The 25,465-nt window shown below is 43.2% G+C and overlaps 1 protein-coding gene across 2 annotated transcripts in view; it reads left to right on the top strand.

Annotated features, from left to right (window-relative positions):
- The window catches only part of MCC (MCC regulator of WNT signaling pathway), a 1,218,505-nt gene that overhangs the window by 790,457 nt on the left and 402,583 nt on the right, over positions 1-25,465 (top strand). For both annotated transcript variants that reach the window (XM_069226494.1, XM_069226495.1), the window contains one exon: positions 5,088-5,230. In XM_069226494.1, coding sequence (XP_069082595.1) covers positions 5,088-5,230 — 143 coding nt within the window. The remainder of the gene's footprint in view (positions 1-5,087; positions 5,231-25,465) is intronic.

Raw genomic sequence — 25,465 nt, 5'->3', positions numbered from 1 at the left:
GCTGGAATATGCCTTCCACGGAAGCTGAGGTAAGTAAAAAATGCTTTTAAATGTATGTTGTGTGGATGCTTGGGGGGTGAGAGTGTGTTAATGTGAGTGAGAGTGTAGGTAAATGTGAATTAGTGTGTGTGTAAGTACATGTGTGTGAGTGAAAGTGGAGGAAAAACGGCATGTGATGTCACTTCAACTACCTCTGTCTTTTCGTGAATTGATGTCCATGGTCAGGGGTCACAAACGGCAAGCCAAGGGTCGCAGCTACGACCCCTGGCAACCCCTAAATGATGTCCATGCTTCATTGCCACTCTCATTTGCTGCCTTCTAATTAGCCAGTGGGTTCATGCTTCACACAAAAGACAAGGAAGTGAAGCCAGCACAAAGTAATGATTGTTTTTAGGGGCAAGAGCAAAGCGCTCAGTCCCCTGTGGTAATCTCTCTTTGGGCTTCTAACTTACGCCCATGTGACGTCAGTCACTTTCATTGGTTCATGGGCTGGCTTTTAAAATCCACTTGCTTTCATTAGTGAAAGGCATGCATACATCATGCCTTTTCCGGTGTTTAGCCCTCCTCGAGCGCACCGACCAACTACTGAAAACATAGGAGGCTCGATGTTTTGCATCTGATATCTGGACTACTTTTTCTCTTTATTTCGCAGCGCGATCTCACTGGGCAGTAGTCGAGTGCTTTGCATGACATCGATCCTGTTACATAGGTAATTGCACTTTTGCCAGTTACATAGATAATTGCACTTTTGCTGATAGTTTTCACTGCAAGCGAACCTTTATTTCCCTTGTGTGTCGGCTTTGCGCTGATGGCGGCTGTTGGCTCAATATGTGAAACTTTTACTTTTCAGTTTAAATGGCAAGAAAAGTCTGGTTAGTTATGTGAAACTGTTTTAGTTTAAATTTTCAATTTATGTGGCAAGAAAAGTCTGGTTAGGAGTTTACAATTCTAATAGCTCTAACTTGAGCAAACGCGAGACACATTGCATTGCAAATGCTTGTTTGATGAATGTCCTTAGGATACTCACATTGTGGTTAATGCACTATTTTTCTTTCTTCTTTCTCGCCTGTGCTTTTTTTCTTCTTTCTTTTTCTCATTGCTTCTTCATCTTTCTTCTTCCTCATTGTCCATGTTGCTTATCCTATTTTTCTTCTTTCCTCCCACCCCTCCAGTTGTCTGTGTTGCTTCTTTGCTTCTTCCCTCCCACTCCTGTCTGTGTTGGTCCTTCACTCCCACTACCCTCTGTCCGTGATGCTTCTTCACTCCCACCCCCTCATCTGTGTTGCTTTTTCCATCCCAGCTCTCTGTCTTTGTTGCTTCTTCCTTCCCTCCCCTATCTGTTTTGCTTCTTCCTTCCCACCCTCAGTCCATGTTGCTTCTTCCCGCCCACCTTCGCCCGTGCTGCTTCTTCTCTTCCACCCCCATCTGTGCTGCTTCTTCCCTCCCAGTCCTATACATGTTGCTTCTTCTCTCCCACCCCCTCTCTGTGTTGCTTCTTCTCTCCCACCCCCTCCATGTTACTTCTTCCCTCCCACCCCCTCCATGTTACTTCTTCCCTCCCAACCCCCTTCCGTGTTGCTTCTTCCCTCCCACCCCCTGCCTGTCTTGTCTCTTCCCTCCCACCCCCTCTGTCTGTATTGCTTCTTCCCTCTCACCATCTCCAACCTCCCCTGTCTGTGTTGCTCCTTTCCTCCCGTACATGTTGCTTCTAAAAATCCCACCCTGTCCATGTTGCTTCTTAACTGTCAGTGCTGTTTCTTCACTCTCATCTCCCCGTCTGTGTTGCTTCTTCCCTCCCACCCCTGTCCATTTTGTTTATTCGCTCTCATCTGCCTGTCTGTGTTGCTTCTTCATGTCCCTGTTGCTTCTTTGCTCCCAACACCCATTTGTGTTTCTTCTTTTTTCCCACCCCCTGTCCATGTTGCTTTATCCCTTCCATGCCCCATGTTTCTTTTTCTCTCCCACCCCTGTCTGTGATACTTCTTCTCTCCCACCTCCCCTCTATATTGCCTCTTCCCTCCCACCCTTCCGATGCTTCTTCCCTCCCACCTCCCTGTTTTTCCCCTCCCACCTCAGACTCTTCTGTTGTCAGTGTTGCTTCTTCCCTTCCACCTCCCATTGCCTCTGTTTCTTCCCTCCCACCGTTCAGTTATCTGTATTTCCCCCTTTACCTACCATAAACAAATGCCTATGATGCAGCAAGCGTGTTCCACATCATAGCTGTTTTTAGGTTGAGCATAGCAGCGCACAAGCGCTGCTTTTCCAACGTGTTGGTATCTATGTGGGCTTTTAACCACGTCCACCTCATGCCCATCACTTTCACTCGCTCGTGGGCTTGGCTTTCAAAAATCTTTTGATGACATTGGTAACTGCTTTACGTTTGTCCCACCTTGAGCGGTTTTGTTACCGTCTTTGGGACCACCCCTGTTACATGGATAATTGCAGGTTTGCCTATATGTTTGACTGCAAGCAAACTTTTTTCCTTTTGTGTCTCTCCTTTGTGCTCAATCTCATGGCGGCCGTGGTGCTTTGAATTGACTTGCTTAAGTCGACTGTTTTACTTTTCATTTTCAATTTATTTGGTCAAGAAAAGTCCAGTTAGGAACTTACAACACTAGTAGCTCTAAGCAAACGCGAGACCCATTCATTGCAAATACTTGTTTTACTCTCCCGTTGTCCGAGCTGCATGGTCCATTCCACCCTCGCTCCTGTTATCCATGTTGACCATCATCCCCCGCTGTCCATCTAGCCTACCCGTACCCACCAACAGTGCTACAATAAAAGTGCTAACACGCTGCCAGCACTGGTTGCATCATAGTACATTTTTTCTAACTTTTATCAGTTCTGCACAGCAGCTGCACTGTTATGCAAACTGGCTAAAAGACATTAAAGACATTGCTAACGGTAGTACCCCTGGCATATACAAGACCTATCGACTTTGCCAATGCTTGTGGTTTTTTTTGTTTTGTGTTTTAGTTACTGTGCCAACTTAGATCAGTAAATAAAAAGAAAAAAAGTGCATCATTTTGAATGATTGCACATATGTGGTAGGTACCTACCTTTCAAGTCACGATTGCTGTATTCGGATGTTAATATCGTAGGAATGAGGTCAGAATTTTGCCAGTAATAACGTGTTGACAGACAAATAATATTGCCACAGAATTGCCACGTTAGGCCTTTGACTTTTTCTTTGCTGCCCCATAATTTAGTCATGCCCACCACACAATCTGGTATTTCAGTGGCTTTGGACATGTTCTACCATTGCTCCATTTTACAGATCTTATTGACACCTCGCTGGTTGGGAAGCAGTTTATGTCCTTGTTAGCCTGCAAAATATTTTAAATGCACACCTGGTTCATAATGTCCTTATAGCAAGGACAGACCAAATGTGCACCATGTGTGGCTTTGCCTTACTCACTCGGTACAGTACTGGTCTCAGGCGCGATTCCTTTCCCCTTCCTGTGGGCCATACTTAGTCCTAGTCTCGTGTGTACTCTTTAAATGTGGCTCCTGCTACAATGTTTTCATCTCCAGCACTAGGTGCTGCTAGTAGTGGAGCGGGCCGAAACAGGATAGCGGCAACGTGCAGAAACAAAGCTGTAATGTGCCTGTCCCTAAAAGTCAGAGAAGGATGTGGTACTCATTACCTCTCTAGGGCATGGGGGCAGCTGACACGAATGGGACAGTAAACCGTCCCTGGGACTCATGCCTCCCTTTGACATTCAGGAATTCCACCCACCTGCCCGTCCCCAGCGCCAACCATATCACCCACTGAAAGAAGATGGGATGGCAGTGTAAGAATAGAGAATGGGACCAGAAATGTTGGGTCTAATAGTCTAGACCAGAAGAGGTGTAAGAGGACCAATGGGGAAAGAGCAAAGGTGAAATTGTCCAGCACAATTAAGGGTAAAAGAAATTGCTAGGTACACAACTTGACTTCTCCTTGTAAAATCTAGGGAAAATACCGTCAGGGAGGCCAACCTGGAAGCCAAATGGGGAACTGCAACGCCAACTTTCTCTGTTTCTGAGGAAGGCAACTGTGCCAGCAACCCCTCTTAAGGACTTAAGTGGAATGTATAAAGTTGTCTAGTGTCTACCTTCATAAGGATTACATGGTCTTTGAATGGTTTGTGGTCTGAAGGAATATCGTAAAGGAAAGGCGTATATTGAGGAAATAAACTCTGTACCTGGACTAAACTTATGCGTATCAACGACGTTTGCCTGTTCCGGAATCTATTAATAACGTGACCTCAAAAAAAACCACTGTGATGCATAATTGACTCAGGGTTTTAGACTTTTCATGGAAACCCTTAATTCCCTTTGAATAACAAGCGTAGAATTTGCTGTGTGAGGGGAATAAAGTCTACCAACTGCTCATTAGAGGCATTTTACTTTAGACAGCAATCCAGTCAAAAGGGCCTTGTTCCTTATTCTTTAAATGTCTCTTCCGGCGTTTGGTTTTCTTATCTTCCTCCCATTCTTATTAAATTAACCATCTCACATTTAAGCAGCTGGCACTTGACAGTAAAGGCAATACAATTTTAAAGCCTTTGTATAAAAGGTAAGATTCTAGCTCAGGTCTGTAAAAGTGGAAATGATGGAGAACTTGATGCCAGATAATCTTAATTCCAAACTCATGACACCACTAAAGTAGCATAAGCGGTTGAATAATTGATTGGGTCTCAAATGTTGCTAGAAGAGTGTCAAACCTCTTGAATGCTGTTTTTATTGGCTAAACATATAAGTCGTGCAGTAGGCGATGTAACACTGTTGAACATATGCTGGTTTCCCAGTATTGTGAGACAAGTTTGCTGTGATTGTTATTAATGTTGTCAGCAATGTAATCCCTGGTTTATCGTATTGTGGTATATTCCTCTGTAATTCTAACTCCTCAGTTCTTGATGCCACACACCAGCTTTTCTTATTTGTAAGAATCACACTTATGTTTTCATTTCATGAAGGATGTGTTAATTAATTGTATTTATGTATGCATTTATGTATAAATGCAGACTGGGGTGGTTGCTATTGTTGGAGTATGTTCAAAGGCACGTTGCTTCATACTCTTACTTGTCTTGATTTTTACTCAGGGAGGAAGATGAGTACTCTGAGCTACGATCAGAGCTCAGCCACAGTCAGCAAGAGGTCAATGACGATTCGCGGAGCATGGACCAGGACCAGGCCTCTGTGTCTGTATTAGAAAACCAGTCCACTATGGTTACAGCTGATGTGGGTGAGTGACCTCTTCCTGAGATGTCTGGGCTGTAACACTAAGTCCCATTGCACCCATCTTCTTGCTCGCGGAAAAACAAACCTCAAGATAGCTGATGCTTGAAATAAGAACAGTTATAAGTTGAATGGGTTATTTCTTCTGTAAAACCTAAAGCGCTGCACATGAGCAAGATTAGGCATGATAATGTTAGTGGCTTACAGTTCATCAGTTGTTTTTACAATTACTTTTTGTTGTGATAGAGATTCCGATGTTACGTTGTAGGTGTAATTAAGGTATCTTGCCACCTAGCTCTGTACATGTTATGCCAACATGAAAATACACCGACTCGATGAGTACAGGAAGAAACATACTCACTAAGGATTCACCTGTGTCATTGGGACTCAGCCTAGCATTAACCCCGGCCCTCCCCGCCTCCTGATTTTCCAGGACTTCTGAATTTGCGCTATCTACCCTATCAAATGTTCTGGTTGATTTAGCTAGCATACCTGTAATATGTCATGTCTCAAGTGCTCTGGTAGTACTTCAAGGCAGTCATCTTGACTATGTCTAGACCCTCACTCATCCCTTGCGATTATCGGCTGCAGGACTAATTGTGGCTTTGTATTTAAACGTCTTGTCTCTCCATTACTCTAGTCAAGACAGGTGCTGTCCCCAGGTCTAGCTTCACTGTGGTTGTCACATGTCCTTTGTGCACATCATATTTTAGTTTTATGGGACCATGTTGGTGACAGGTGGAACGCATTCAAGTCGGAGGCTAATAAAATTGAGAGATTTAGCAAATGTGAGAAGCTACAGAGTTTTAATTCTATGTACTACATCTAGGACCGGAATTGTAGAATTCTTGACCAGTGCTGACACAGTAACAACAAATTGGGTGGTTGGTTGGAGAACCAAAATTTATACTGAGATTGTCTGGGCAAAATGTGTGTTTTTAGTGTCAACATTGACATAGTAATTGTGATGGGCAGAGGGGATTTATGCCTCCCAATGTTTGAGCTGGGGGAGGCATTAGGCATTATCCGCCCAGATTTTGATGTGGAAACCAAAGATTTAACAGTGGTAGACAGAAGTGTCTCTCTGAAGCTGCGCTGCGCACCCCCCAGGCCTCCTTGAAGCGCTGTGACATGATGAGCAAACTCTGTGGGGGCCTCATGACCTCCTTGTCTTGTCAAGTATTTCATTGCAGTCATTGAAATGTTGAGCCTCTATTGAAATGGTTTTACTTGACAAGCCTCCAGAGTAAGGAATGGCAGGAGGTGCTATTTTATGTTATTACTTCTGGCTCTACTTCAGACAAAGAAGGATTGTAGGAGAGGCTAACCAAATCAATGACAACAATGAAATAATCAGCAAAAAATATAGGTCCAAGAGCCCCCACAGATCTTGCTCCTTAGGTTCAGCTGTTCAAGGGCTCGCTTGGGAAGTGCGGCATGTTTCAGACAGGCATGTAATGTCACTGTGTTTGATCTGTTGTGTCTGTGGAATCATGCCAAGCAGAGAAGCACACCTTTAAATCTAATATTCACCTGCATATGTGTGTGTAGGGTCACTTTGATTTAAGTTGTGATCAGTGCATTTATCGAGCTCCATATGCTTACCATACTGTAATAACAACACTTGAATAACTGAGCCCAAAGCACTGATGTTTGGTGTTCAAAGGAAGAGAGAAAGATGTACCCTACAGTCTCTGATATACATAAGGTACAGCAAGAAAACAAGTCTTGGCTTTCCAACTTCACAAAACTGTGTGCTCCCCGCCCACCTCTGTAATTCACAATGCTTCATTTTATTTGTTAACCAACCAGCCAGGTAGCCCACTGAAGTACATTGAAATACTTGAGTACGGGATCTGTGCGCGAGGAAAATGACACATATATGAGTAATAATATAAAATAATCTAGCTTCACGTTTAATAACAGTCTAGGCCGTATAGATAACCTGACAAACTGGCACATTTTGGTTAACTCGTGGCAACGTCGTCAGGACCTGGGAGTATTCTTGAATGTCATGTTAAAAAAAATAGTTCCAATGAATGTCACTTAATTCAGAGGTATGATCATATTTACTTAATTGAGGCACTGATAAATATTGAAACAATATATTTTTTATTTTATAGTTTAATCCTATTTTTTTAATACTATTTGGTGCCTGATTTCCATCTTTTGTTGGCTCGTTTCTTGCTTTATCTATTATACTCAGCCCTGACTCTGCCTTGCCTATCCCCAAGAATGTCCATGTTCCAACAGTGTAGTGCCTCCTTCAGACTTGGGCGTCATTACCACATCGATAAGACAACTGAATTAGACTAGACATGAATAGCACTGTCCGCGGGTTTAGCATCCATGAGAAAGGCTTTAGTAACATATCAAAATAATTGGTGGCAGGATTATGATATTGGGAGAAACGCATCTTTTCTGCTTGGAAGATGTAAAAATAGTCACAGCTGTGGTGTGTTCGTTTTTATACATCATACTCGGCAAGGCTGAGAATACCTTGGAGGAGTTCCGAGCAGAAAGGCAAACACCTAGGTGGAATTTTTCTCATTTTCTTTGGTAGCTTATAACGATATAAGGAACACCGATCATCCTACTTGCTCCAAAGTGTAGCGATCCTGAAATATTTAAGGGAATTTAGAGAAGGCGTCATGAGATTATGCATGTGAGTATATGTACCAGAATTGTTATTAATGTATTTGGCAAGTACATTTTAACTTTGGATTGCATCTATATTGCAGGGTAAATAAGTGGAGCAGACAGACCTGACTCCAAAACTTCCTTCGAAATGGAAAAACCTAGTCAACAATATGATTTCACCAATGTATAGTGGGACACATCTACCCCACTTTGCTCCCCTACAACCTTGTTGATGTTCTACGTTGATCACAATAATAATGAAAGCAAAACAATAGCTTGTTTTTTATATGTAGCACTTGCTACCATGATTTTGCCATTTCAAAGCGCTATAACCAGGGTCACTGGAATTATGCGACCGGGGACGACTAAATGATGCAGAAAGATTGACTACATTATTTGGCAAGAAAAGGCAAATTATGCAGTTTAAGGCTGCACATGTTTGTAACATTATTACTGCATTATTCTGTCTTTTTTTACACTTGATTACAATGACCAAAGGTTCCACCTCATTAGTAACAGTTTAACACTCAAATACAGCAAGAGGCGATTGAAAGTTGGCCAGTCAAACTTTGCAGAGGGCTTTCCACTGCATAGCAACACATATCACTATGTTTTTAGTAACTTTTGTTCTGTGTGAACTAGAAAAAGTTTTTTGAGTGGGGTGACCAGGCGTCCCGGATTTGCCTGGTTAGTCACGGTTATTTGACACCTGTCCTGGCAGACTTCAGGAAATTTAGCTCATGTCCCGGTTTTTTGAGAGGGTTGACTGAAAACAATGGGAGGTGCGTTTTTATGTTTTCCAAAGCAGGGATAGTTAGCAGCTGTTAAAAGAAACCAATTTAATTAAAAGGCGTGACATTGCCTTTACAAATTGCATTTTATTTATTTTTCAGTGCCTTTTCTGTAAACCTGTGCTGTTGAGCGCCATCATTCCGAGCTCTCAGTTGATGCAAAATTGTAGTCCTTCTTCGATGTTTGCGAAATGTCCCGGTTTTTGGTTTTAAAAAAATAGGTCACCCTGTTTTGGGGAAAAATCTGCCAATTATGCAGCAGATGGTAGATTATGTGGCAAATAACAGCAAATCCATGATTATGCCAAAAATGTACTTAAAAGTTTCGAATTTAAAGTGTCAAAGAGAAGATACTTAATATATCATGGCTTGCAACTGCCTTATGTGGTTGCCTCACAAAACTGCAGTATTTCAGTACATCCAATTGAAGGAAAAGCTTTTTTGTAATATGCAAGTGTTTTTGTTTTTACAGAAATAATTGAATCAGTCTTTGCAAAGGTCCCATAAATCGGTACTTGGGGGGATGCCTTCATACCTTAGTGTAACATCTTATTGATGCACACTCTTTCATTGGTCCCTAGCCCCACACATTTAATAAAGAATTGGAGGATCCCTGTGCCATTTTCTTCACATCTGAGATGGTCCTCAGACTCATTAGTTCAAACATCCTTCTTTTGCTTCATGGATAACAAAGTCACTGCTGAGTAAGAACATTGCGTTTCCTGCTCGCGGCAGTCCTATGGGGGGATCCTTATTGAGTATTGTCGTATAAGCATTTGCCTCGACCTAAAACCAGGTAGAGTTTCACGCAGTTGACATAACTTTCTTCATTATGGACACAAACACCATTGCAGAGCTGCTGGCCAATGGAATCTAATTGGTTTCTGTCTCCTTAATTCTTGGCCAGAGGGATTTGTCCCAAAAAGACTTTTGCAGACCTAACACAAACTGCATTTGATTTGATAGCAATGGAGATTGCTATTAATCTTCCCTAAGCTGCAATAATTTACTATAGCAATTCTTTTGGAGCCTTTTTTAGAGAGATTGGGTGCTGGCCCGTCTAGAAAAGGAGGTACTAGATTCACATGTACAAAAAGTGATCTTGCCAAGAGTTAAAACGTATGGACCGTCGAAAAAAAAGAGCTGTAAGAAAATCTACTTAATTTAAATAAGCACCACATGTAAAAATAAACAATTTGCAAATGTACAAACTGTGAAAATGAAGTAGTCTTGGTAAAATGTCAATGTAGTACCTCAGATTTCTGGAAATATTGGGTGATCATTGTAACAGGTATGGGCTCCTGTTTTATAGCTCACCAAGTAATGATTCTTTTTTTGTTTACTTAACAAACTTCGGTCTCTGTCTTTGTTGCATCAAATGAAGATAGAAGCAAACTTTGAAAGCATACGAATGACAACATTTCTAGATTCCATTCCCTCCAAATCTCTCTTCAGTGTAGAAAAAAATACGTTCCTTGCAAATAATGTTTATGGGAAGGAGGAAGAAAAAAGGAAGGGCCATTATGCTGGAAGTATGTTGGGCCGGATATTGGCCTGCAAGAAGTAGTTGACATCTGGAGTTTTTTCATTATCCATTTGAACATTAGAGCAGCAGTTTCATATGTGTTAATACACGCTGAAACCGTTGGCTTTATTTGTTGGTTGTCAGGCTGTGGTGTAATGAAACTTCTCGTGACAAACTTTGTCTCTGGTCTCTCTTGGTGGTTGTGTGGAGTATTTGTAATTGGCAGATGTTTTCCCCTGGTTGGCTGATGTTAGTACATACATAATAACAGCCAATTGCAGTGATACTTTTTGGCAAAAAAAATATAATCTTCCAGAAAATCAGCCACTTTGCACAATGATAACCATTATCACGTGTCTGGCCGTTTCCTTCATAGCATCTCTCAAAACTGTGACCCTGGTGTGGCCAAGATGTCACAGTGAATGGCTGCACTGTGCTAGGTCTCCTGCAGTGCCTCCTCTGATCCAGGGCCACTGCAGCACCCTATTGACGCCACACCCCTGCCAAAATATTGATACTAGCAGGAAATAATCCTCAAGAGTGGGTGAATTGGTGGACGAAATCTGCAAAGAAAACAGAAATTCAGAAGAATAAATGAGACGTAATAGGGAACAGTAGTCAAACAAAATGGCGGCAACCTTCAAGCCGGGCCGCCCGAGCAGCAAAAGTAAAACGAAGAAAGGTGACCCCATGGAAGAAAGACCTCAATGGCCCAACAGTTGTGGTGAACCACAGGGGTTGCTGAGAAGATGATTGAGGCCTGCTGACTACTTTGCAATCAGACGTAGGTATGAGTTGAGAGTGGGAAACTGCAGACTAGCTAGGCATCTTCACGTGAAAAACCCAAATTCCCTTATGGGACTAATCCACACTGCTACAGATGGACACAAATGATAAGACGCCTTGTGTGGCAACCCCCGAATGCAAAACCCTGAAAACCAGTCCAGACCTCAAGCAGACAGCACTGCTACCTCAGAATACCATAGGAGAGGGAGCAGGAGATGAGAAGGGAGGGACCTTTAACGAAGGAAGATGAAAACACCTACAGATACGTCTCCCCTGAAAAGACAAAAGAGTGAGGGGTCATCACAGGCAATAAATAATTACGCCTAAGCAGACAAAAGCTGTCATCCACTAGCACATGTAAACAGTAAGCCAGAATGCAAAGAATATTGCTCATTACTCCTGAATCACTAATTTGATATAGGAACCTAAGAGCTCAGAAACCACAAACAAGGTAGATGTTGATCATATGGTGCTTCATTGTCGGACCTTTCGGCACACTGTAGTGATATCGCCTACTGGGGACATGAAACTACGTATGATCATGCGAATAACCAAGAACTACACAATAAAGTGGCTGAGGAAAATGGGATAAATAAGAAACCAACAGTGAAGCTCAGAAAGTAACAAGATACCCAAAAGACATACCCCACCACACAATCATAGACATCAGACGGTATTCAGGGAAATGGCAAAGCATTGAAGAGGAGGGTGACCCCAACACTAAAGCATCCAAAAATCAAGGCTAACCTGTACGCAGTAATATCAAAGATACTATGAAGTACGACGAGTCATACCTATCAAAGAAACATCCAGAAACGATCATTAGCTTTTTTGCCTTTAACCTGGCAACAGGTCCTGGTTACGACACTCCAGAGGCAAGCACAACAAAACTGCTTACGGCCACAATGGATACCATGACTCTGAGCAAAGAAGATGTCCGAAAAAGCTTACAGACCTTCAACGCAGAACTTTGAGAGGAAATAAGATTGAACCTAATGATAGTGCTGGCAGATCTAAAGGAAGAGATGGGAATCAGAATCGCAACCCTCAGTACCGATGATCACTCAGCAGTCACAAGAGTTATGGATAATGAAGAAAAAGTAGAGTACCTTGAGTCAGTGGAAGCCACCCCTTAAACACAAGTTGTAGTCTTTACAATTGTAAAATTAATATCTAACCCTAAACTGTGAAGATATTGAAAACAAAGCTTGCTGGGACAACATATGAATTAATGCCCTTGAAGAAGCTGTAGAAGGACAAGAATTGGAAACCTTCCTAGCTGGAATGTTCACTAAATTGAGGGGAAGAGCCACACCCAAATCTCAGCTGGAATGGGTACACCAAGTCAGGCCTCGACGAGTGGGGGAAGTTAAGGACCCTAGAGAAGTCAAGTATCACTGCTGCAAGGGAAAAAAGGACATTGTGTGAGCTTCCAGGGCAAAAGCAGAAAAACTGTACATACATTCAAATACTTCATACACCAAGACATCCCTTTGGCCACAATAATGAGGTAACAGAAATGTTGCCCCATTACATAAAAAATAAGGAAAGAGCAAGTCTGTTATCAATATAAATTCTGTATTTGTGCAGATCACGGGTTTATAACCTGAGGAGGAGTAAGAAGGCCCACAAGAAACTATTGGAATAAACCAAAATGGGAAGGGAAGCAAGAACAAGGAAGCCCAGAGGAACATCAAGAAAACCCAACTAGAAAGTTAAAAAAAAAAAAAGAGGGGAAAGCCAAAACACAACTAATTCACACAGTCCATCAGAGGGGCCACAGTTTACAAAACTCTAAGCATTGGGACCCAGGTAAGCGGAATAACACCACACAGATCCCTTCTGGTTCTGCCTAGCGTGGTTATTGCTAGATCCAGGAAAAGACTCACTGTATAGACATCCTTCCAGTATAACTGGAACTCTCAGCTGAAGGTGACAATTATGAATGGGGGCTAGATGGGTGGGATTGTAAGGTGACCTATTGAGCCCAGGCAAGGGTCACTGCACTGAACGCAATGGTGGACTGAGATGTTTGGAATCTCCTCGATACCTCCAATGACGAGGGAACTTGCATTAAGCAGGGAAGGCAGACAGCCTGTTATATATGTTCATCCCAGTTTGATGGTAACGTTTATACCCTACCTAAGTTTGGGACACTGAGGGAAAGGGTTGGGAACAAGTGACGACACAACCAAAAAGAAATGTACAAACCAAGAACGAACTCTGTTGATGCAAAGGAAATTGTATTATGGGGACCAGTTAAAAGCTGACATGCTGCACACGAGCCACGTTAGCCTAGACAAAGATGATGGTCAAAACGGAGACACTAAACGCAAAACAGCTTAACTGTGCAAATAAAAGGGTGAGATTATGACACGTTCTTTGGGAGGAACAATATGATATAATCATACTGCAGCAATCACACCTAACATGGCGAGACGAATACCTGCTACAAAATATGTATTATTGTGTGGCGTTTAGATCACCAGCAGCCACTAAATAAAGTAGGGTGGCTATCTTCTTAATTCAGGCCAGTAGCAAAAACCACAAAGAAGAGAGATACATTATGGTCACAAGTACGATCCAGAGAAGACAAATCACAGTAGCAACAGTGTATGCAACCAACTCAGGATAGGATGGCTTCATCTTTTCCTTTAGCAATATTCTGGTTGGCTTTGCAAGGGATGTATAATAGTGACAAGGGAGCTCAACTTATTATATGGTGCTAATAAGGACAGATATAGGCCACCCTCAAATCCCCTTTCTAAGAAACATACATACAATATAACTGGAGGAACCTCCATCCACACTAGAATGATTGCACATTCTATTCACATGTGCATTACATGTACTCCAGAATAGATTTCATATTAACTAACCATGACTTTAGGTTAACTATACATAGTTCCAGCATAGGCTCTATAACTTTGTTCAGCCATACCCCTGTGGAGAATAACTTAAGTTGGAGTCCCACCACCCAACAAAACTGGAAGGTAATTATTGCATCCAGCCCAACTATGCAACCCAGTACTATAGGCAGATCTAAAATCTTAAATAGAAGAGTATTTCCAGATCAATGATCTCGCAGAAGTGGGGATCACATGTTACAAGGATGCCTTTAAAGAAATCTTAAGGAGCACTTGCATAGGCTCTGTGGTCGGTTTTCGGGGACTTCAAAGACTTGAGATAGAGACCAAGAAGAAGATCTACGCAAAGCCAGTACTTTGGAAAGTTAAGTCTCTTTAGGAGAAGTTGTATGTATTACAAATAAATAAGGCTGAAATTACCCTGTTATGCCTTGAAAAGATACATTATGAAAAAGAGCACAAAACAGACTCCTACTTAGCAAGATAACTGGCAGAGAAACTGGATAGAAACCACCTCAGAGGACAGAAAGTTGTAAACTTTCAGACACTTCTACAGAGAGCTGTATACATCAGATAAGCTCACTAGAGAGGGCCAACTTAATGACATGTCATCCATTGGTCTGCCTAAGATATCAGAAGAACCAACGAGAGGAATTAGAGGCCCAATCACACTCTCTATCAACTATCAAATCACTAAAAGACTTGAAAAGCACTGGGCCCAGTGAGGGCGACTCCACAAACGTCTACAAGACATTCACCAATACACTTGCCCCTCATGTGGATTTTCGTATGTGCTGAGGGGAAATGAATTTGAAAAAAAAACATGGATGAATCAAACATCTTATCTTAAAGCCAAGTAAAGAGCCCAGACTGTGTGATGCTGCTCAATGTAGATTCTAAACATTTTACAATGCCCCTAGCCACACTGATGGAGCCATTGATATTATTCATCCAGAGCAATCTGGGTTTATAAAGGGCAGACAAGCCCATGGTAATATACAATGCACAATACACCTAATCGAGAAGGTTAAGGAGGCGTGTCATCTGGCCTTTTTGTGAGTACTTGGAGATCCTCCTCCCACGTCTCCAGTGAAATATTCCTATTTGAGAGTGTAAAGTCTCTATCTCAGTTGAGGACCACCTGACCACATCTGCCCTCCACGCTACCATCAAGGCTGCTCTATGCAATTTCCAATTTGTTGCAATCCTGCATTTCATCAGCAGCTGTGCCTAGACCACAATTTACTTTTGAAGCTTTTGGAACCACATTATGATATTAGACCTCAAAAGCGTACTTTGGGGGGGGATCTGCAGTCTTCCCTCCATTGCCACACAAATCTGGGACATAATCCTCTCCTGGTATCCAGTCAGTTTCAAGAATTCACACACTATATAGTCAAAGGGTGCATTAAATGCTTGGCATTTAGAACAATGTCTGTATGGAGTTCCGAATATTCTATCTAATTGGGTGAGGGGGTGAGATTGGTGCAGTGAAGGCAGGGAACTGGAAAGTTATATATCAACAGGATTGCACCAGCACAACTCCTGAGTTAAGTCCTTTGATGTGTGTAGTGCAATAAAATCCATAAAATAATTCAGGAACGAGTACAAGTGTATTAGAGCACCCATGCACAGCAGCTACACGGGCAGCAGGTGCAGCTCAACTTCCAAAAAATTGGAACACAGAATAAAATAATACAACACGAACCAATCAGCTTCAGTGGAACTGAAGTTATATATATAACATTCTATGCAAGACCTATACAAGGAACAAGAAGGAAAACTGTTGCATGATAGAACTAGGACGATATTGAAATTACATCACCACAGCATGCTTACTTGGTCACTTGCTTGGTGGTGGGACTGTGCCTTCCAATTAGTTGACTACTGCCACCTCTAGGTGAACTTCACAGGCTCTTATTACTCTTAGTGGATTATATGGTGTATCCTCCGACGAACTGTAACACTGCTGCTCCTTGTGTAACCTTTACAACTCTCTTCTCTCTCCACCTCTCTTCTCTCCCTCTCCCTCTCTGTCTCTTTGAAAAGTTGCATATTAAAGAGGTAGCACCAACACCACTCATGAGTTTAGTCTTAGACTTGCTGACTTGGAAACTGTGACTCTCAATGGGATGTACCTCTATTTCATCAGTTGACTCACATAGACTCATAATGTCCACTGTGTTTCGATGCAAATCGCAGAATATTACTTGGTGGTTTGGAAGTTGCATTTTCCTGTGAGTTTAACACCTCTATGCTTTATTTATTCTTCTTGTGATTCATTGCTGTAGGAATAAGGAATAGTGTATCATGTTGTCTGTAATTCCTCCATTATAGAATTCTCTATAGAAATGTTCACTTAGAGATAAAAATATGTTACTGCTGCTTTTCCGGGCACAACCATTCTCTAAATCATGACTGTAACATGGAACATCCATTCATTCTTCATTATTAGTCTGATCCCTGACCATAGATAGCTGTCTTAAGAACACGAGAACATAGAAGCCAATGAGTCTCGCCTTTTTTTAGAGCCATGTTGCACAGTCCTCCCCGATGGTGGGTGAAGTAACTTGGAGGATGTTGCAGGAAAGCAGATAAAAGCCAAGACAGAGCAAAGTAGAGTGCTCGAGGAAAGCAATCTATCGAAAGAGGCCAGCGTGGTGCAGGAGGGTGACAAGCACCCAGGCGAAAAAGCAATCATTGGCAGTACATGAGAGCGAGCACAAATTGAGGGTGACAGAGAGCAAAACTGAGCGTAGGGGATAGAAGCACATAAGGGAGGCAGCTGGAAAACACATGCACTTGCTTGGAGTGCTTCACCCAAAAGAAAAAAGTAGTACTTGAAAAGTAAGCTGTGGGAACACAGGAGCCAACCAATCAAGAGATGTTAGAGGCTATGCTTCATGGGTGGGAAAAACACAGGATGACAAGCTGAAGCAGGCAAAGCAGAGTGAAAGAAAAGCCAACCAGTGGTAAACAATAGGCAAGCTTCAGACCCTCTTATCGTCTTGGTAAGCCCACATGTGCCTCGCAATGAATAACACACTCGCTACATACTGGCGAGACCTAAAAATGATGTATTAAGAGCTGAGGAAACAGGGGGCACCAACTGATGGAATGTTTAAAAAAAAAAAAAAGCAGCAGGGGCGAGTTCCCAGAAGTCTGTGGCCTGGGTGCAACACACAGTGTAACATGCCACTTGATCAATACATCATAGACTCCGGACGTATCTATTTTCTTTCATTCACAAGCTCTTCTGTTGATCTTTCAGTAGAGGTGGACAAAACTCCAGGCTCTAAAAGCTAATTCCCATTAGTGGTGTGCCCCCAAGCCCTCCATTAAGGGACAGCCATTCGCTAGCGTCCATTTCTCCTGCGTCGCTGCAGTTCTCGTCAGGCCCTCCTTGCGCAGAGCAGCACACCATAAGTTGATGGTCGATTTCCTTCGGTGTGGGGAGCGCTGCTGTTCTGTGGAGCTCGGATGATCATGCCGGACACACTTCTTCGTGTACTTTTCTGCTTTGACCTTGGGGGCTCGATATAGATAGAGAAGTTTGCGCAGCAAAGAAACAGCCTCGGGATAGATTGTTAACACTTTGTGCGTTCAGCGGAAGATAAATCCTGTAGTAATCCGTTCAACATACATTTTTAACTCAGGTTGCCCATATTGACGCAGTTATGGCATGTTGATGCTGTTTCTAAGGAAAGGGCTTGAGTGGTTTCTATCAGTGACTGCCTACCAACGTCATGCAGTCAGCTTTGGTATCAGAATGCACTGCTTGATTCTCGACAGCACAGACATGAAGACGAAGAAAGATGACGTTTTCTTTTCAAGACATAAGTGACGATGGCAGAGCTATATCCACGTTGCAAGCAGTTTATTATTTGTATTGCGTTGAATATTGCAACTCGAGAAATATGTTACTCCTATGACCATCCTTTGGGTAAAGTGCCACCTAGTGGCATCGTCGGAAACTGCTCCTCAAAGTAGTTGCAGTTCAAAGCTTTGAGCAGGAAGCACCACCTACTCCAAGATCCAGTTATATTTATTCCATCCATCAGTAAATTCCACACTACGGGGATACTACCCCACATTTTCCTTAGATGTCTCGGTGACCCAGATACCGTGGACAGTGCTTTGCATTAAGGTCGGAGCATTTTAAGAAATGTGGCCTGATTTAGAGTTTGGTGGGCGGATTAAGTACCAACGACATGGCAGAGTACTTTACTTTCACTATGGTAAGGGTATTCTTGTAAGACTAGCTTGTGTGGTTTTGCATGGGTAGACTGAGGGGTAACTTGACTGCCTGGTTTAAAGCCTTTCTGTCTGTTGGTGAGCTTTTTAGACAGCCTTGTATGGATAATCTTTCAGATATCCAGAAGATCCATCACTAAACTTCTACCCAGCTCTACCAAGTAGTTGGTTTGCAATAGTGGGAGTATTTTCTTGAGTAAGGAAAGTTTGTACCATTTTCTACTGCACTGGCATGATGTGAACAACAGATCTATGTAGAAAAAGATCCCAGGTTTATTGTTTTTTTGTGCAGTCTCGGGGTATACTGAGATTTAGGAGGAAGCTTTTCAGAGTCTGTGTTTTGTGGGACCAGGATATCAGTTTTTGCTTCATTCATACAAAGAATCGACCGATTAATTAAAGGTCTTGTGGGTTCACTGCTGTTTTTTCAGGAGAGGTGTTCTGAATACATCTTTGTTGACAGTTAAGCAAGCAAAATACATAAGCATTGAAGCATACTTTGGCATGTGAAACCCTCAATGATGCCCAGTCGCTAATGCCAGTCTTTGGAACTCACCCTCTACGAATCATGACTATCACATGTTAATAAGTCACTTCCCAACTTTTTAACTCCTGAGGACCCCCACTGAATCACTACTGGAACCCAGTGACCCTCAATCAATTTGTACGATTTAAATTTCAAACTTTAAAACAGTAATTTGCAAAAAATACACAAACAAGTACTCATCAAATGAATACTCAAATTACTAAAGATATAATTAATTTATATTGGAAAAAAAATGTACAAATCGAAAAATGTTAATGGGAAGCTGGGCGCTGCATCTCAGTAACTAACTTTTCAATGTTTAGTTTTATTTGGGAAAGCTGAATCCTCAGGTCAGATTCTACATTTCCCAAGTGATTTCTGTTTTTACATTTTAGGTACATAAGATCTGAGAAACCTTTTTCACATAAGTATGTAGTGGAGGAAGGAAGTAAAACCCTAAGGGCCTCTCTTCTCTCCTTAGACTCTCTGTCACATGTAATTTATTTGTTTTATAGCACCTAACATACCAGTGTAAGGTGTTGGAGGACTTTACATGGGACGCAAAAGTGTAAGATTCACATGTTATCCACATTGGTAGGCATTTTCTAGGAGTGCTTGGTCTGGTGAAGCCCAAACTCAGGATTCAGAACATAACGGTGTTTAGCGTTGACTTTAATAATAAGAATGTATTTCTACGCAAGCAAACCTTTTTTGCAGCATAGCGGAAATGAAAGGCCGGGTAAAAAAAACATAACGTTCTAATTTGTGCCATGCAGTTTGCATGCAGCTCTTTGATAGCAGTTCATAGCTCACTGTGCTAGATGACGATTGTAACTTATGAACTGCACAGTAACAAAATAATCTCTGTGACAAAAAGCAGTAACACATTGTGCTATGCACATAAAATAGTGTTCTTTGAATGATACTCATCCTATGCAGCAGGCATATTAACCACCTGTGCAACCTTAGGTTAGTCAAAACTGCCACTAGACAAAACTACCATCTCTCTCCAGCAGGTACATTAATCACCAGAGTTGTCTTGACGCTTTTATTTATTTTTTTCCCAAAAGCTGCTGGATGTACAAATAACTTTGCTGGGCTTTTAAAACTGCCGCACAAAGGAAGTAATAAATATAAAAAGTGTTTTCTGCATTCCAGAATATCCACTAATTTTTCTTGTAGATAACTCTCAGTTTGCATGGAACAAGATCCCCTCTTGTGCTCAGGAGTCTTAAGACACCATCGTCACCAGCAACACCGCCTTCTTTCTGTATCAAATACTCACATCTGGCAATGTTAGATTGTACCTGAAGGAGGTGCACATCCGTACCTGCAGTGGAGATTGACCTGACAGCATGGTGACATGGTAGCAGTGAAACCTCAGCGACGAAGATGGAGCTGTGCTCGGGCCTCAGCCTGATTTCAGCTTTTTACCAGGACCTTCACGGAGACCTTAACATAGCCGTGCTCACATGAACTCTGATGCACATTAGAATGCGCTTAGCCTGCTGGGAGTCAAACAGAGGCGGGATAATATCTTTGGTGTCACTCAGATCCGGAAGCTCCTAGGTGAAACTGCCATCTCTCACTGCCCCCACTAAAGGTTATTTTGAACACATAATCTCTCTTTCCTGAAAGTAGGAGCTTAGGGCTGTCATAGGTTTTATAAATGAGAGAGATTTTAGATTAAAATAAAGCATTTTATTAATCAAACATTTGGACGTAACTAGAGTGGATACATGAATTGGGGACTGTTTGAGATCACTAAGAACCATACCCTTTTGATAGTTTTTATGTTTAATGGCAAATGTCTCTGTGTGCGACATCTGTTTGAGTCACTTTTTTGTGTTTTCATGGAATCATACTTTAACAGTCTTAGTTTCTTCATGAGTCACTTGTGAAAATGTCTGTTCACAGTGACTCCCTTTTGTTTACCCAATTTGTACGAAGGTCCCAATGTGTTTTCATGAGCTTATATGTCAGAACCTCTGCTGGATGCCCTGACAGTATAACAAAACAAAGGGGTTGTGATACTTGGGGCCGAAATCAGCTGGTGGAGGGGGGAATGTGGACCTGCAGACAACTACTGCTGTGCATGACCAAAGGCCATGTGCAGTGCCGGATTCAGGCAGGTATAGTGGTTGCCTGGCTGCAAAATAATATATATATTTTATTCACTTTAAAAACCAAAGGTTACAGGGATGCTATGGTTAGGCTCACATTTTAAACGTGCCAAAGCATAGAAACCTCCCCTGTTACAATTAGTTATCTCAACTAACTATAACTCATGCCATAAAGTAACTATAACTCGTGCCCTCACCATGAACTGCTAATTACCCCACAAATCACGGCACTCATGACATTTTTTATATCATCACTGATAGTATCAATGTAATATTTGCAGAACAATTTTTGACAAAAAAGCTGTGCATGGCAGGGGCACGAGTTATAGTTACCTTAAGGCAAAAAGGTAAAAAATATAGAAATCTAGGGACGCTGTTCTTCCATGGATCCAACTGTCCACATGCAGATATCGGATTGGCTGCAAACACTTCAACCAGGGAAAAAAAGTAAAAAAAAAAAAAAAGGGGCCATGGTAGGGACACCCTGACCACTTAGCCCAGCCAGGGCTTAAAAGCATGTTTTCTTTTAAACATCTGAAAAATCTGCGGATCCGGGGCTTATTCTGGTCTCTTTTTTTATTTTATTTTAAAAAGAGTGCTTTCCTTCCCTTTTCATGAAGCCCCCTTGCAACCCTACCCCCATTCTCCCCTCCCACCCCCCTGCGGCCCAAGGACTACCACCTTCCCAGGGCTAAAATGAAATAATGAGGGGGGTCCATTTCAGGCCCTCCGCTCCGGGGACCACAAATCCCCAGTGCAAATCAAACATTGGAGGGGGGCTGCGTGGCCCCCCTTGAGGAGCCAATGATGGCCCTGGGGACCACCACTATAGGGGCTTGCTCCTGCTATGTCCCAGGGTGCCCTCCCCCCAGGTATAGCATTTTTTTTTTTGCTTGGTGGGAACTGACTGCTTCCACCAAGAAAAAGCAAGCAAAGTCCACTTTCTGCTGAAGGGAGCTGTCCAACAGCTCCAGCTGGCAGAAAGCAGAGATTTCATCTGTTTCCCTACACCCGAATATGCGCGTTGTAAAACCGTTGAAAATATTGCTCCCACAATCAGGGAGCTGCTTTTTAGAGCAGCTCCCTGACTGTGGGAGCAATGCTGGTTCCTGCAACATGTGGGGAGCCAGCTAGGATCGCGGGGGCCTAGAGGCTCCCCCTGCAGTCCTGTCTCTCTCTCTTCCATCCCACAGTGGGATGGAAGAGAAAGAGAGCATTACAGCAAGGAGTCACCCATGGTCTAAAGATTAAGGTCACAGACGCTCACACTGAACGTTGAGGGTTGTACTCCAGGTGTATCCGTGGTCATTTTCCTTTTTTAATTTCTTTTAAACTTCAAAAGTTTAAGGTTCATACTGAAAGGTAATCTTACTCTTTTTAATTGACAAATAAAGTTTTCTTTCCAATCTGTCCTGAAACATCTCATTCTAAGTATATCATTCATCAAAGCCTAAAAACTGTCTATCTTACTCCCTCGCACTCTGTCTCTCGCAATTTCTTTTTCAATCTCTTTCTCCCACTCACACACCCACTCAGACCCTTATGCACCCACTTACAGACCCATTCAGACCCTCGTGCACCCACTCACAGGCCCACTCACACACGCACCCACTCACAGACTCACTCAGACACTTAAGCACCCACTAAGACACTGATGCACCAACTCTCCCTCCCAGACAGACACTCTCACAGCCACTCTCCTCCAGATAACCCACTCACACCTATTCTCACACCCAGAGAGACAGGCCGTGGCCAACTCCCGCCGTGCATGGCAAAAGGGCAGTGCACAACATGGTGTAGGATGATTAAGGGGGCTGGGCGCAGGTTCAGACTGCAGCCTAGGTCATGCATCGAACCCCTGATAAGCACAGCCAAAGGCCGTGCAGGGCTCAGTATTAGGTGCATATAGGAGGTTGGCCTCGGGGCCTGGCCATGGGCCAGGCCCTGCTGACCACCGCCGCACACAGCCAAAGGCCATGCGTGGAGGTGTTTGGATTACTGTATAGTAATGAAAATTACTATACGTTAAAAAAAGCATAGAAATTCACTGAAAAAGCCAAAGGGTACAGGAATGTTATAGTTAGGAAATAGAATTTTAAAAAAGAATAGAAATTTGCTTAAAAAAACAAAGTTTACAGTTATAGTTAGGCTCACATTTTAAACGTTCAAAACCCTAGAAATTCACCTGTTATAGTTAGAGTTATCTCAAGTAACTATAACTCGTGCCCTTGCCAGGCATATCACTGAAATATTTCCACTAAAGGTTTGACAAAAAAATGTGCAGGGCAGGGGAGTAAATTATAGTTACCTAAGGGGCACGAGTTATAGTTACTTGAGATAACTCAAACAGGTGAATTTCTATGGTTTTGTACGTTTAAAATGTGTGCCTAACTATTACGTCCCTGTAACCTTTGTTACAAATGCTAACCTTGATGTGTGAATAATTCAGATGAGGTCAGAAACAAGAATCATAAAAAAGTAGCCAGATTATTTAAGCCAACCATTGTTTTCAAATCAAAACAAGAATATTTTTTAATATGCTTTTGTTAAGGGAGTAGATGATATTTCTTTACCCATATCTTATGAGCAGGAAATGTCTTTAGCCTTATTAAGTAAGCCAAAAGCCCAGTGTGCATGGCCAGCTGCAGCAAAATGCTGGCTGTGCCTTAACACAATTCCGCCAGGAGGTCTAAGATTCAGACCCATTCGAGGGAACACTGGCACTGAGCCCCCACCTCACACCCTCTGACGGATAGGGGACAGCGGGAGAAGGCTCTGGGCAGTTTGACAGGGCTGCAGGACCTGCCACCCCTGCCACAGACAGAAGTTGAGGCCTGCGACCCATGTAAGGAGTGTGGGAGGAGTGGCCCTGAGTAATAGAGTGCCATTCTCCCGCAGCCACTGACAGCTGGGGAGTAGAGCATGCAACAGGAGAACCTAGTGGTGTAGAGAGGAAAAGGATATGGTCTGGACGTGGCAGAGTGGGGCCTGACATACTGTAATAGGCCTGCCTCCTCTTCCTCGAGGGTTGGCGCTTTGGGATAGGACGTGGTGGACAGGGGCCTCCTGTGAACTGAATATAGAGGTTCAGCCAGACACACTGCCAGTACAGCTGGCCCGTCCTCACAAGTGTTGCATTTCCACTTGATGGGACTGCTCGTGCCACCCACACTCCCTCCTGGTAATAGGGGACATCTGTGAAGCAGCCTGTGTGGAAGAGGGGGGTCCCAGTGAATCAATGCCGGTCTTCCCGTGAGACCAAAAGTAAATCCTTCTCTACGGGGTCTGGACTGCAAAATATTCTATCCTTCACAGATAGCCGCCTGCCAGTGGCCTCAACTGCCCATGCTTGAGGCCTTTAGCCCCGAGATTGAGACTTGCGCATATCAAATCAATCCACTCAGTGCATGGGGTGACTGAGGAACAGAGGAGCTCACCGCCTAGGGCGTCTGGATATTGAGGGCGACAACTGCAACCCGGTACAGGCTGACATGTCACCTGGAAGCATCCCACCGGAGCCCACTGATGCAGAGCGTGACAAGATCCTCGCTGCCATAGTTTACACCAGGCAGGACTTGTAAGGTTGAGTGAACGCAGTGACAGTTGAATTAAGCCCACTTCGTTACGATCAATGGAAGCTCTCAGCCCTAGTCACACATACTGAAATCGATCTGCAATCTCTACAATTGACCACACCATATCTGGAGGAAAAGGTCCAGGATCTCATGGCCAGACTTAATGACCTAAATGAGACGACGGAGAACACGGGGGGCAGAAACTGCCACAGTAATATCCGCACTGTGAATGCTGAGTGCACAGACCCTGTTACCTTCTTCGAAAGATGGCTGTCCAAAACCTACGCACTGGGTGCCGACCAGGCAGCCACACCAGGAGCACCTCCAAGGATTGTGGTGGTCAAACTGATGAACTTCCTGCAATAAGAAAACCATCATGCAGGCTGCTAGAAGGGCCAGGCCCCTCGGTTATGACATACTTATCTTCCAAGACTTCATGCTGGTAGTTCAGAGCTGCAGGACCTTATTCCTATGGGTGAATAAGAAACTATGCTCTGTCAGTCTGGCTTACTCACTGCTGTTCCTGGCTAAGCTCAAAGTAATAGCAAACCACAACAGCTACTTCTTCACTGAACAGGATGCAGGAGGCACAGACGCCAACATGGGACCAGCGTGATTGTGTCATCTGGTGCATCGTCCCCAGTAGAGGCCTGCAAGGAGCAGCGATAAGCACTCTCTGTGGCTACCAATATATGAGCAGAGAAAATATCCCACCTTTGGGATGTCGCAGATGGGATGCCGCTGGAAGATGGGTCAAGTGCCTCTGAACGCAGCATCTCCTCAACTGAGCTCCCCCTAGTCACTCCACAAACTGCAGATGACAATGCTTAACTCGATCATGGTGGAGTGCTCAGAGACTTGCTCCCAGATGGCCTTATCCTCACCACGTCAGCTGTGAAACTGAGCACAATACTCTTAATATGGCTTGAGTCACACTGCCACCACACACGCTCACCCTTGATTGGTGGACCACCCCATTCTTTTCCCCCTGTTTCTTTACAGGACTTTGCCACACATTTTGGGATGCCCAGAGGTCCCCTCAGGTGGGGTAACCTGTTCCTTGTTTGGGCCATTAGATGTTTCTCTGCCGCCCTGGGGCTGGGAGTTGGGTATATTGTTCATTGACTTGGTTACACTGTATGCCATGCTACACTG

This window comes from Pleurodeles waltl, chromosome 1_1, assembly GCF_031143425.1.
Source record: "Pleurodeles waltl isolate 20211129_DDA chromosome 1_1, aPleWal1.hap1.20221129, whole genome shotgun sequence".
In the NCBI taxonomy this organism is placed as follows: Eukaryota; Metazoa; Chordata; class Amphibia; order Caudata; family Salamandridae; genus Pleurodeles; species Pleurodeles waltl.
This window is presented reverse-complemented; position numbering and strand designations above follow the sequence as displayed.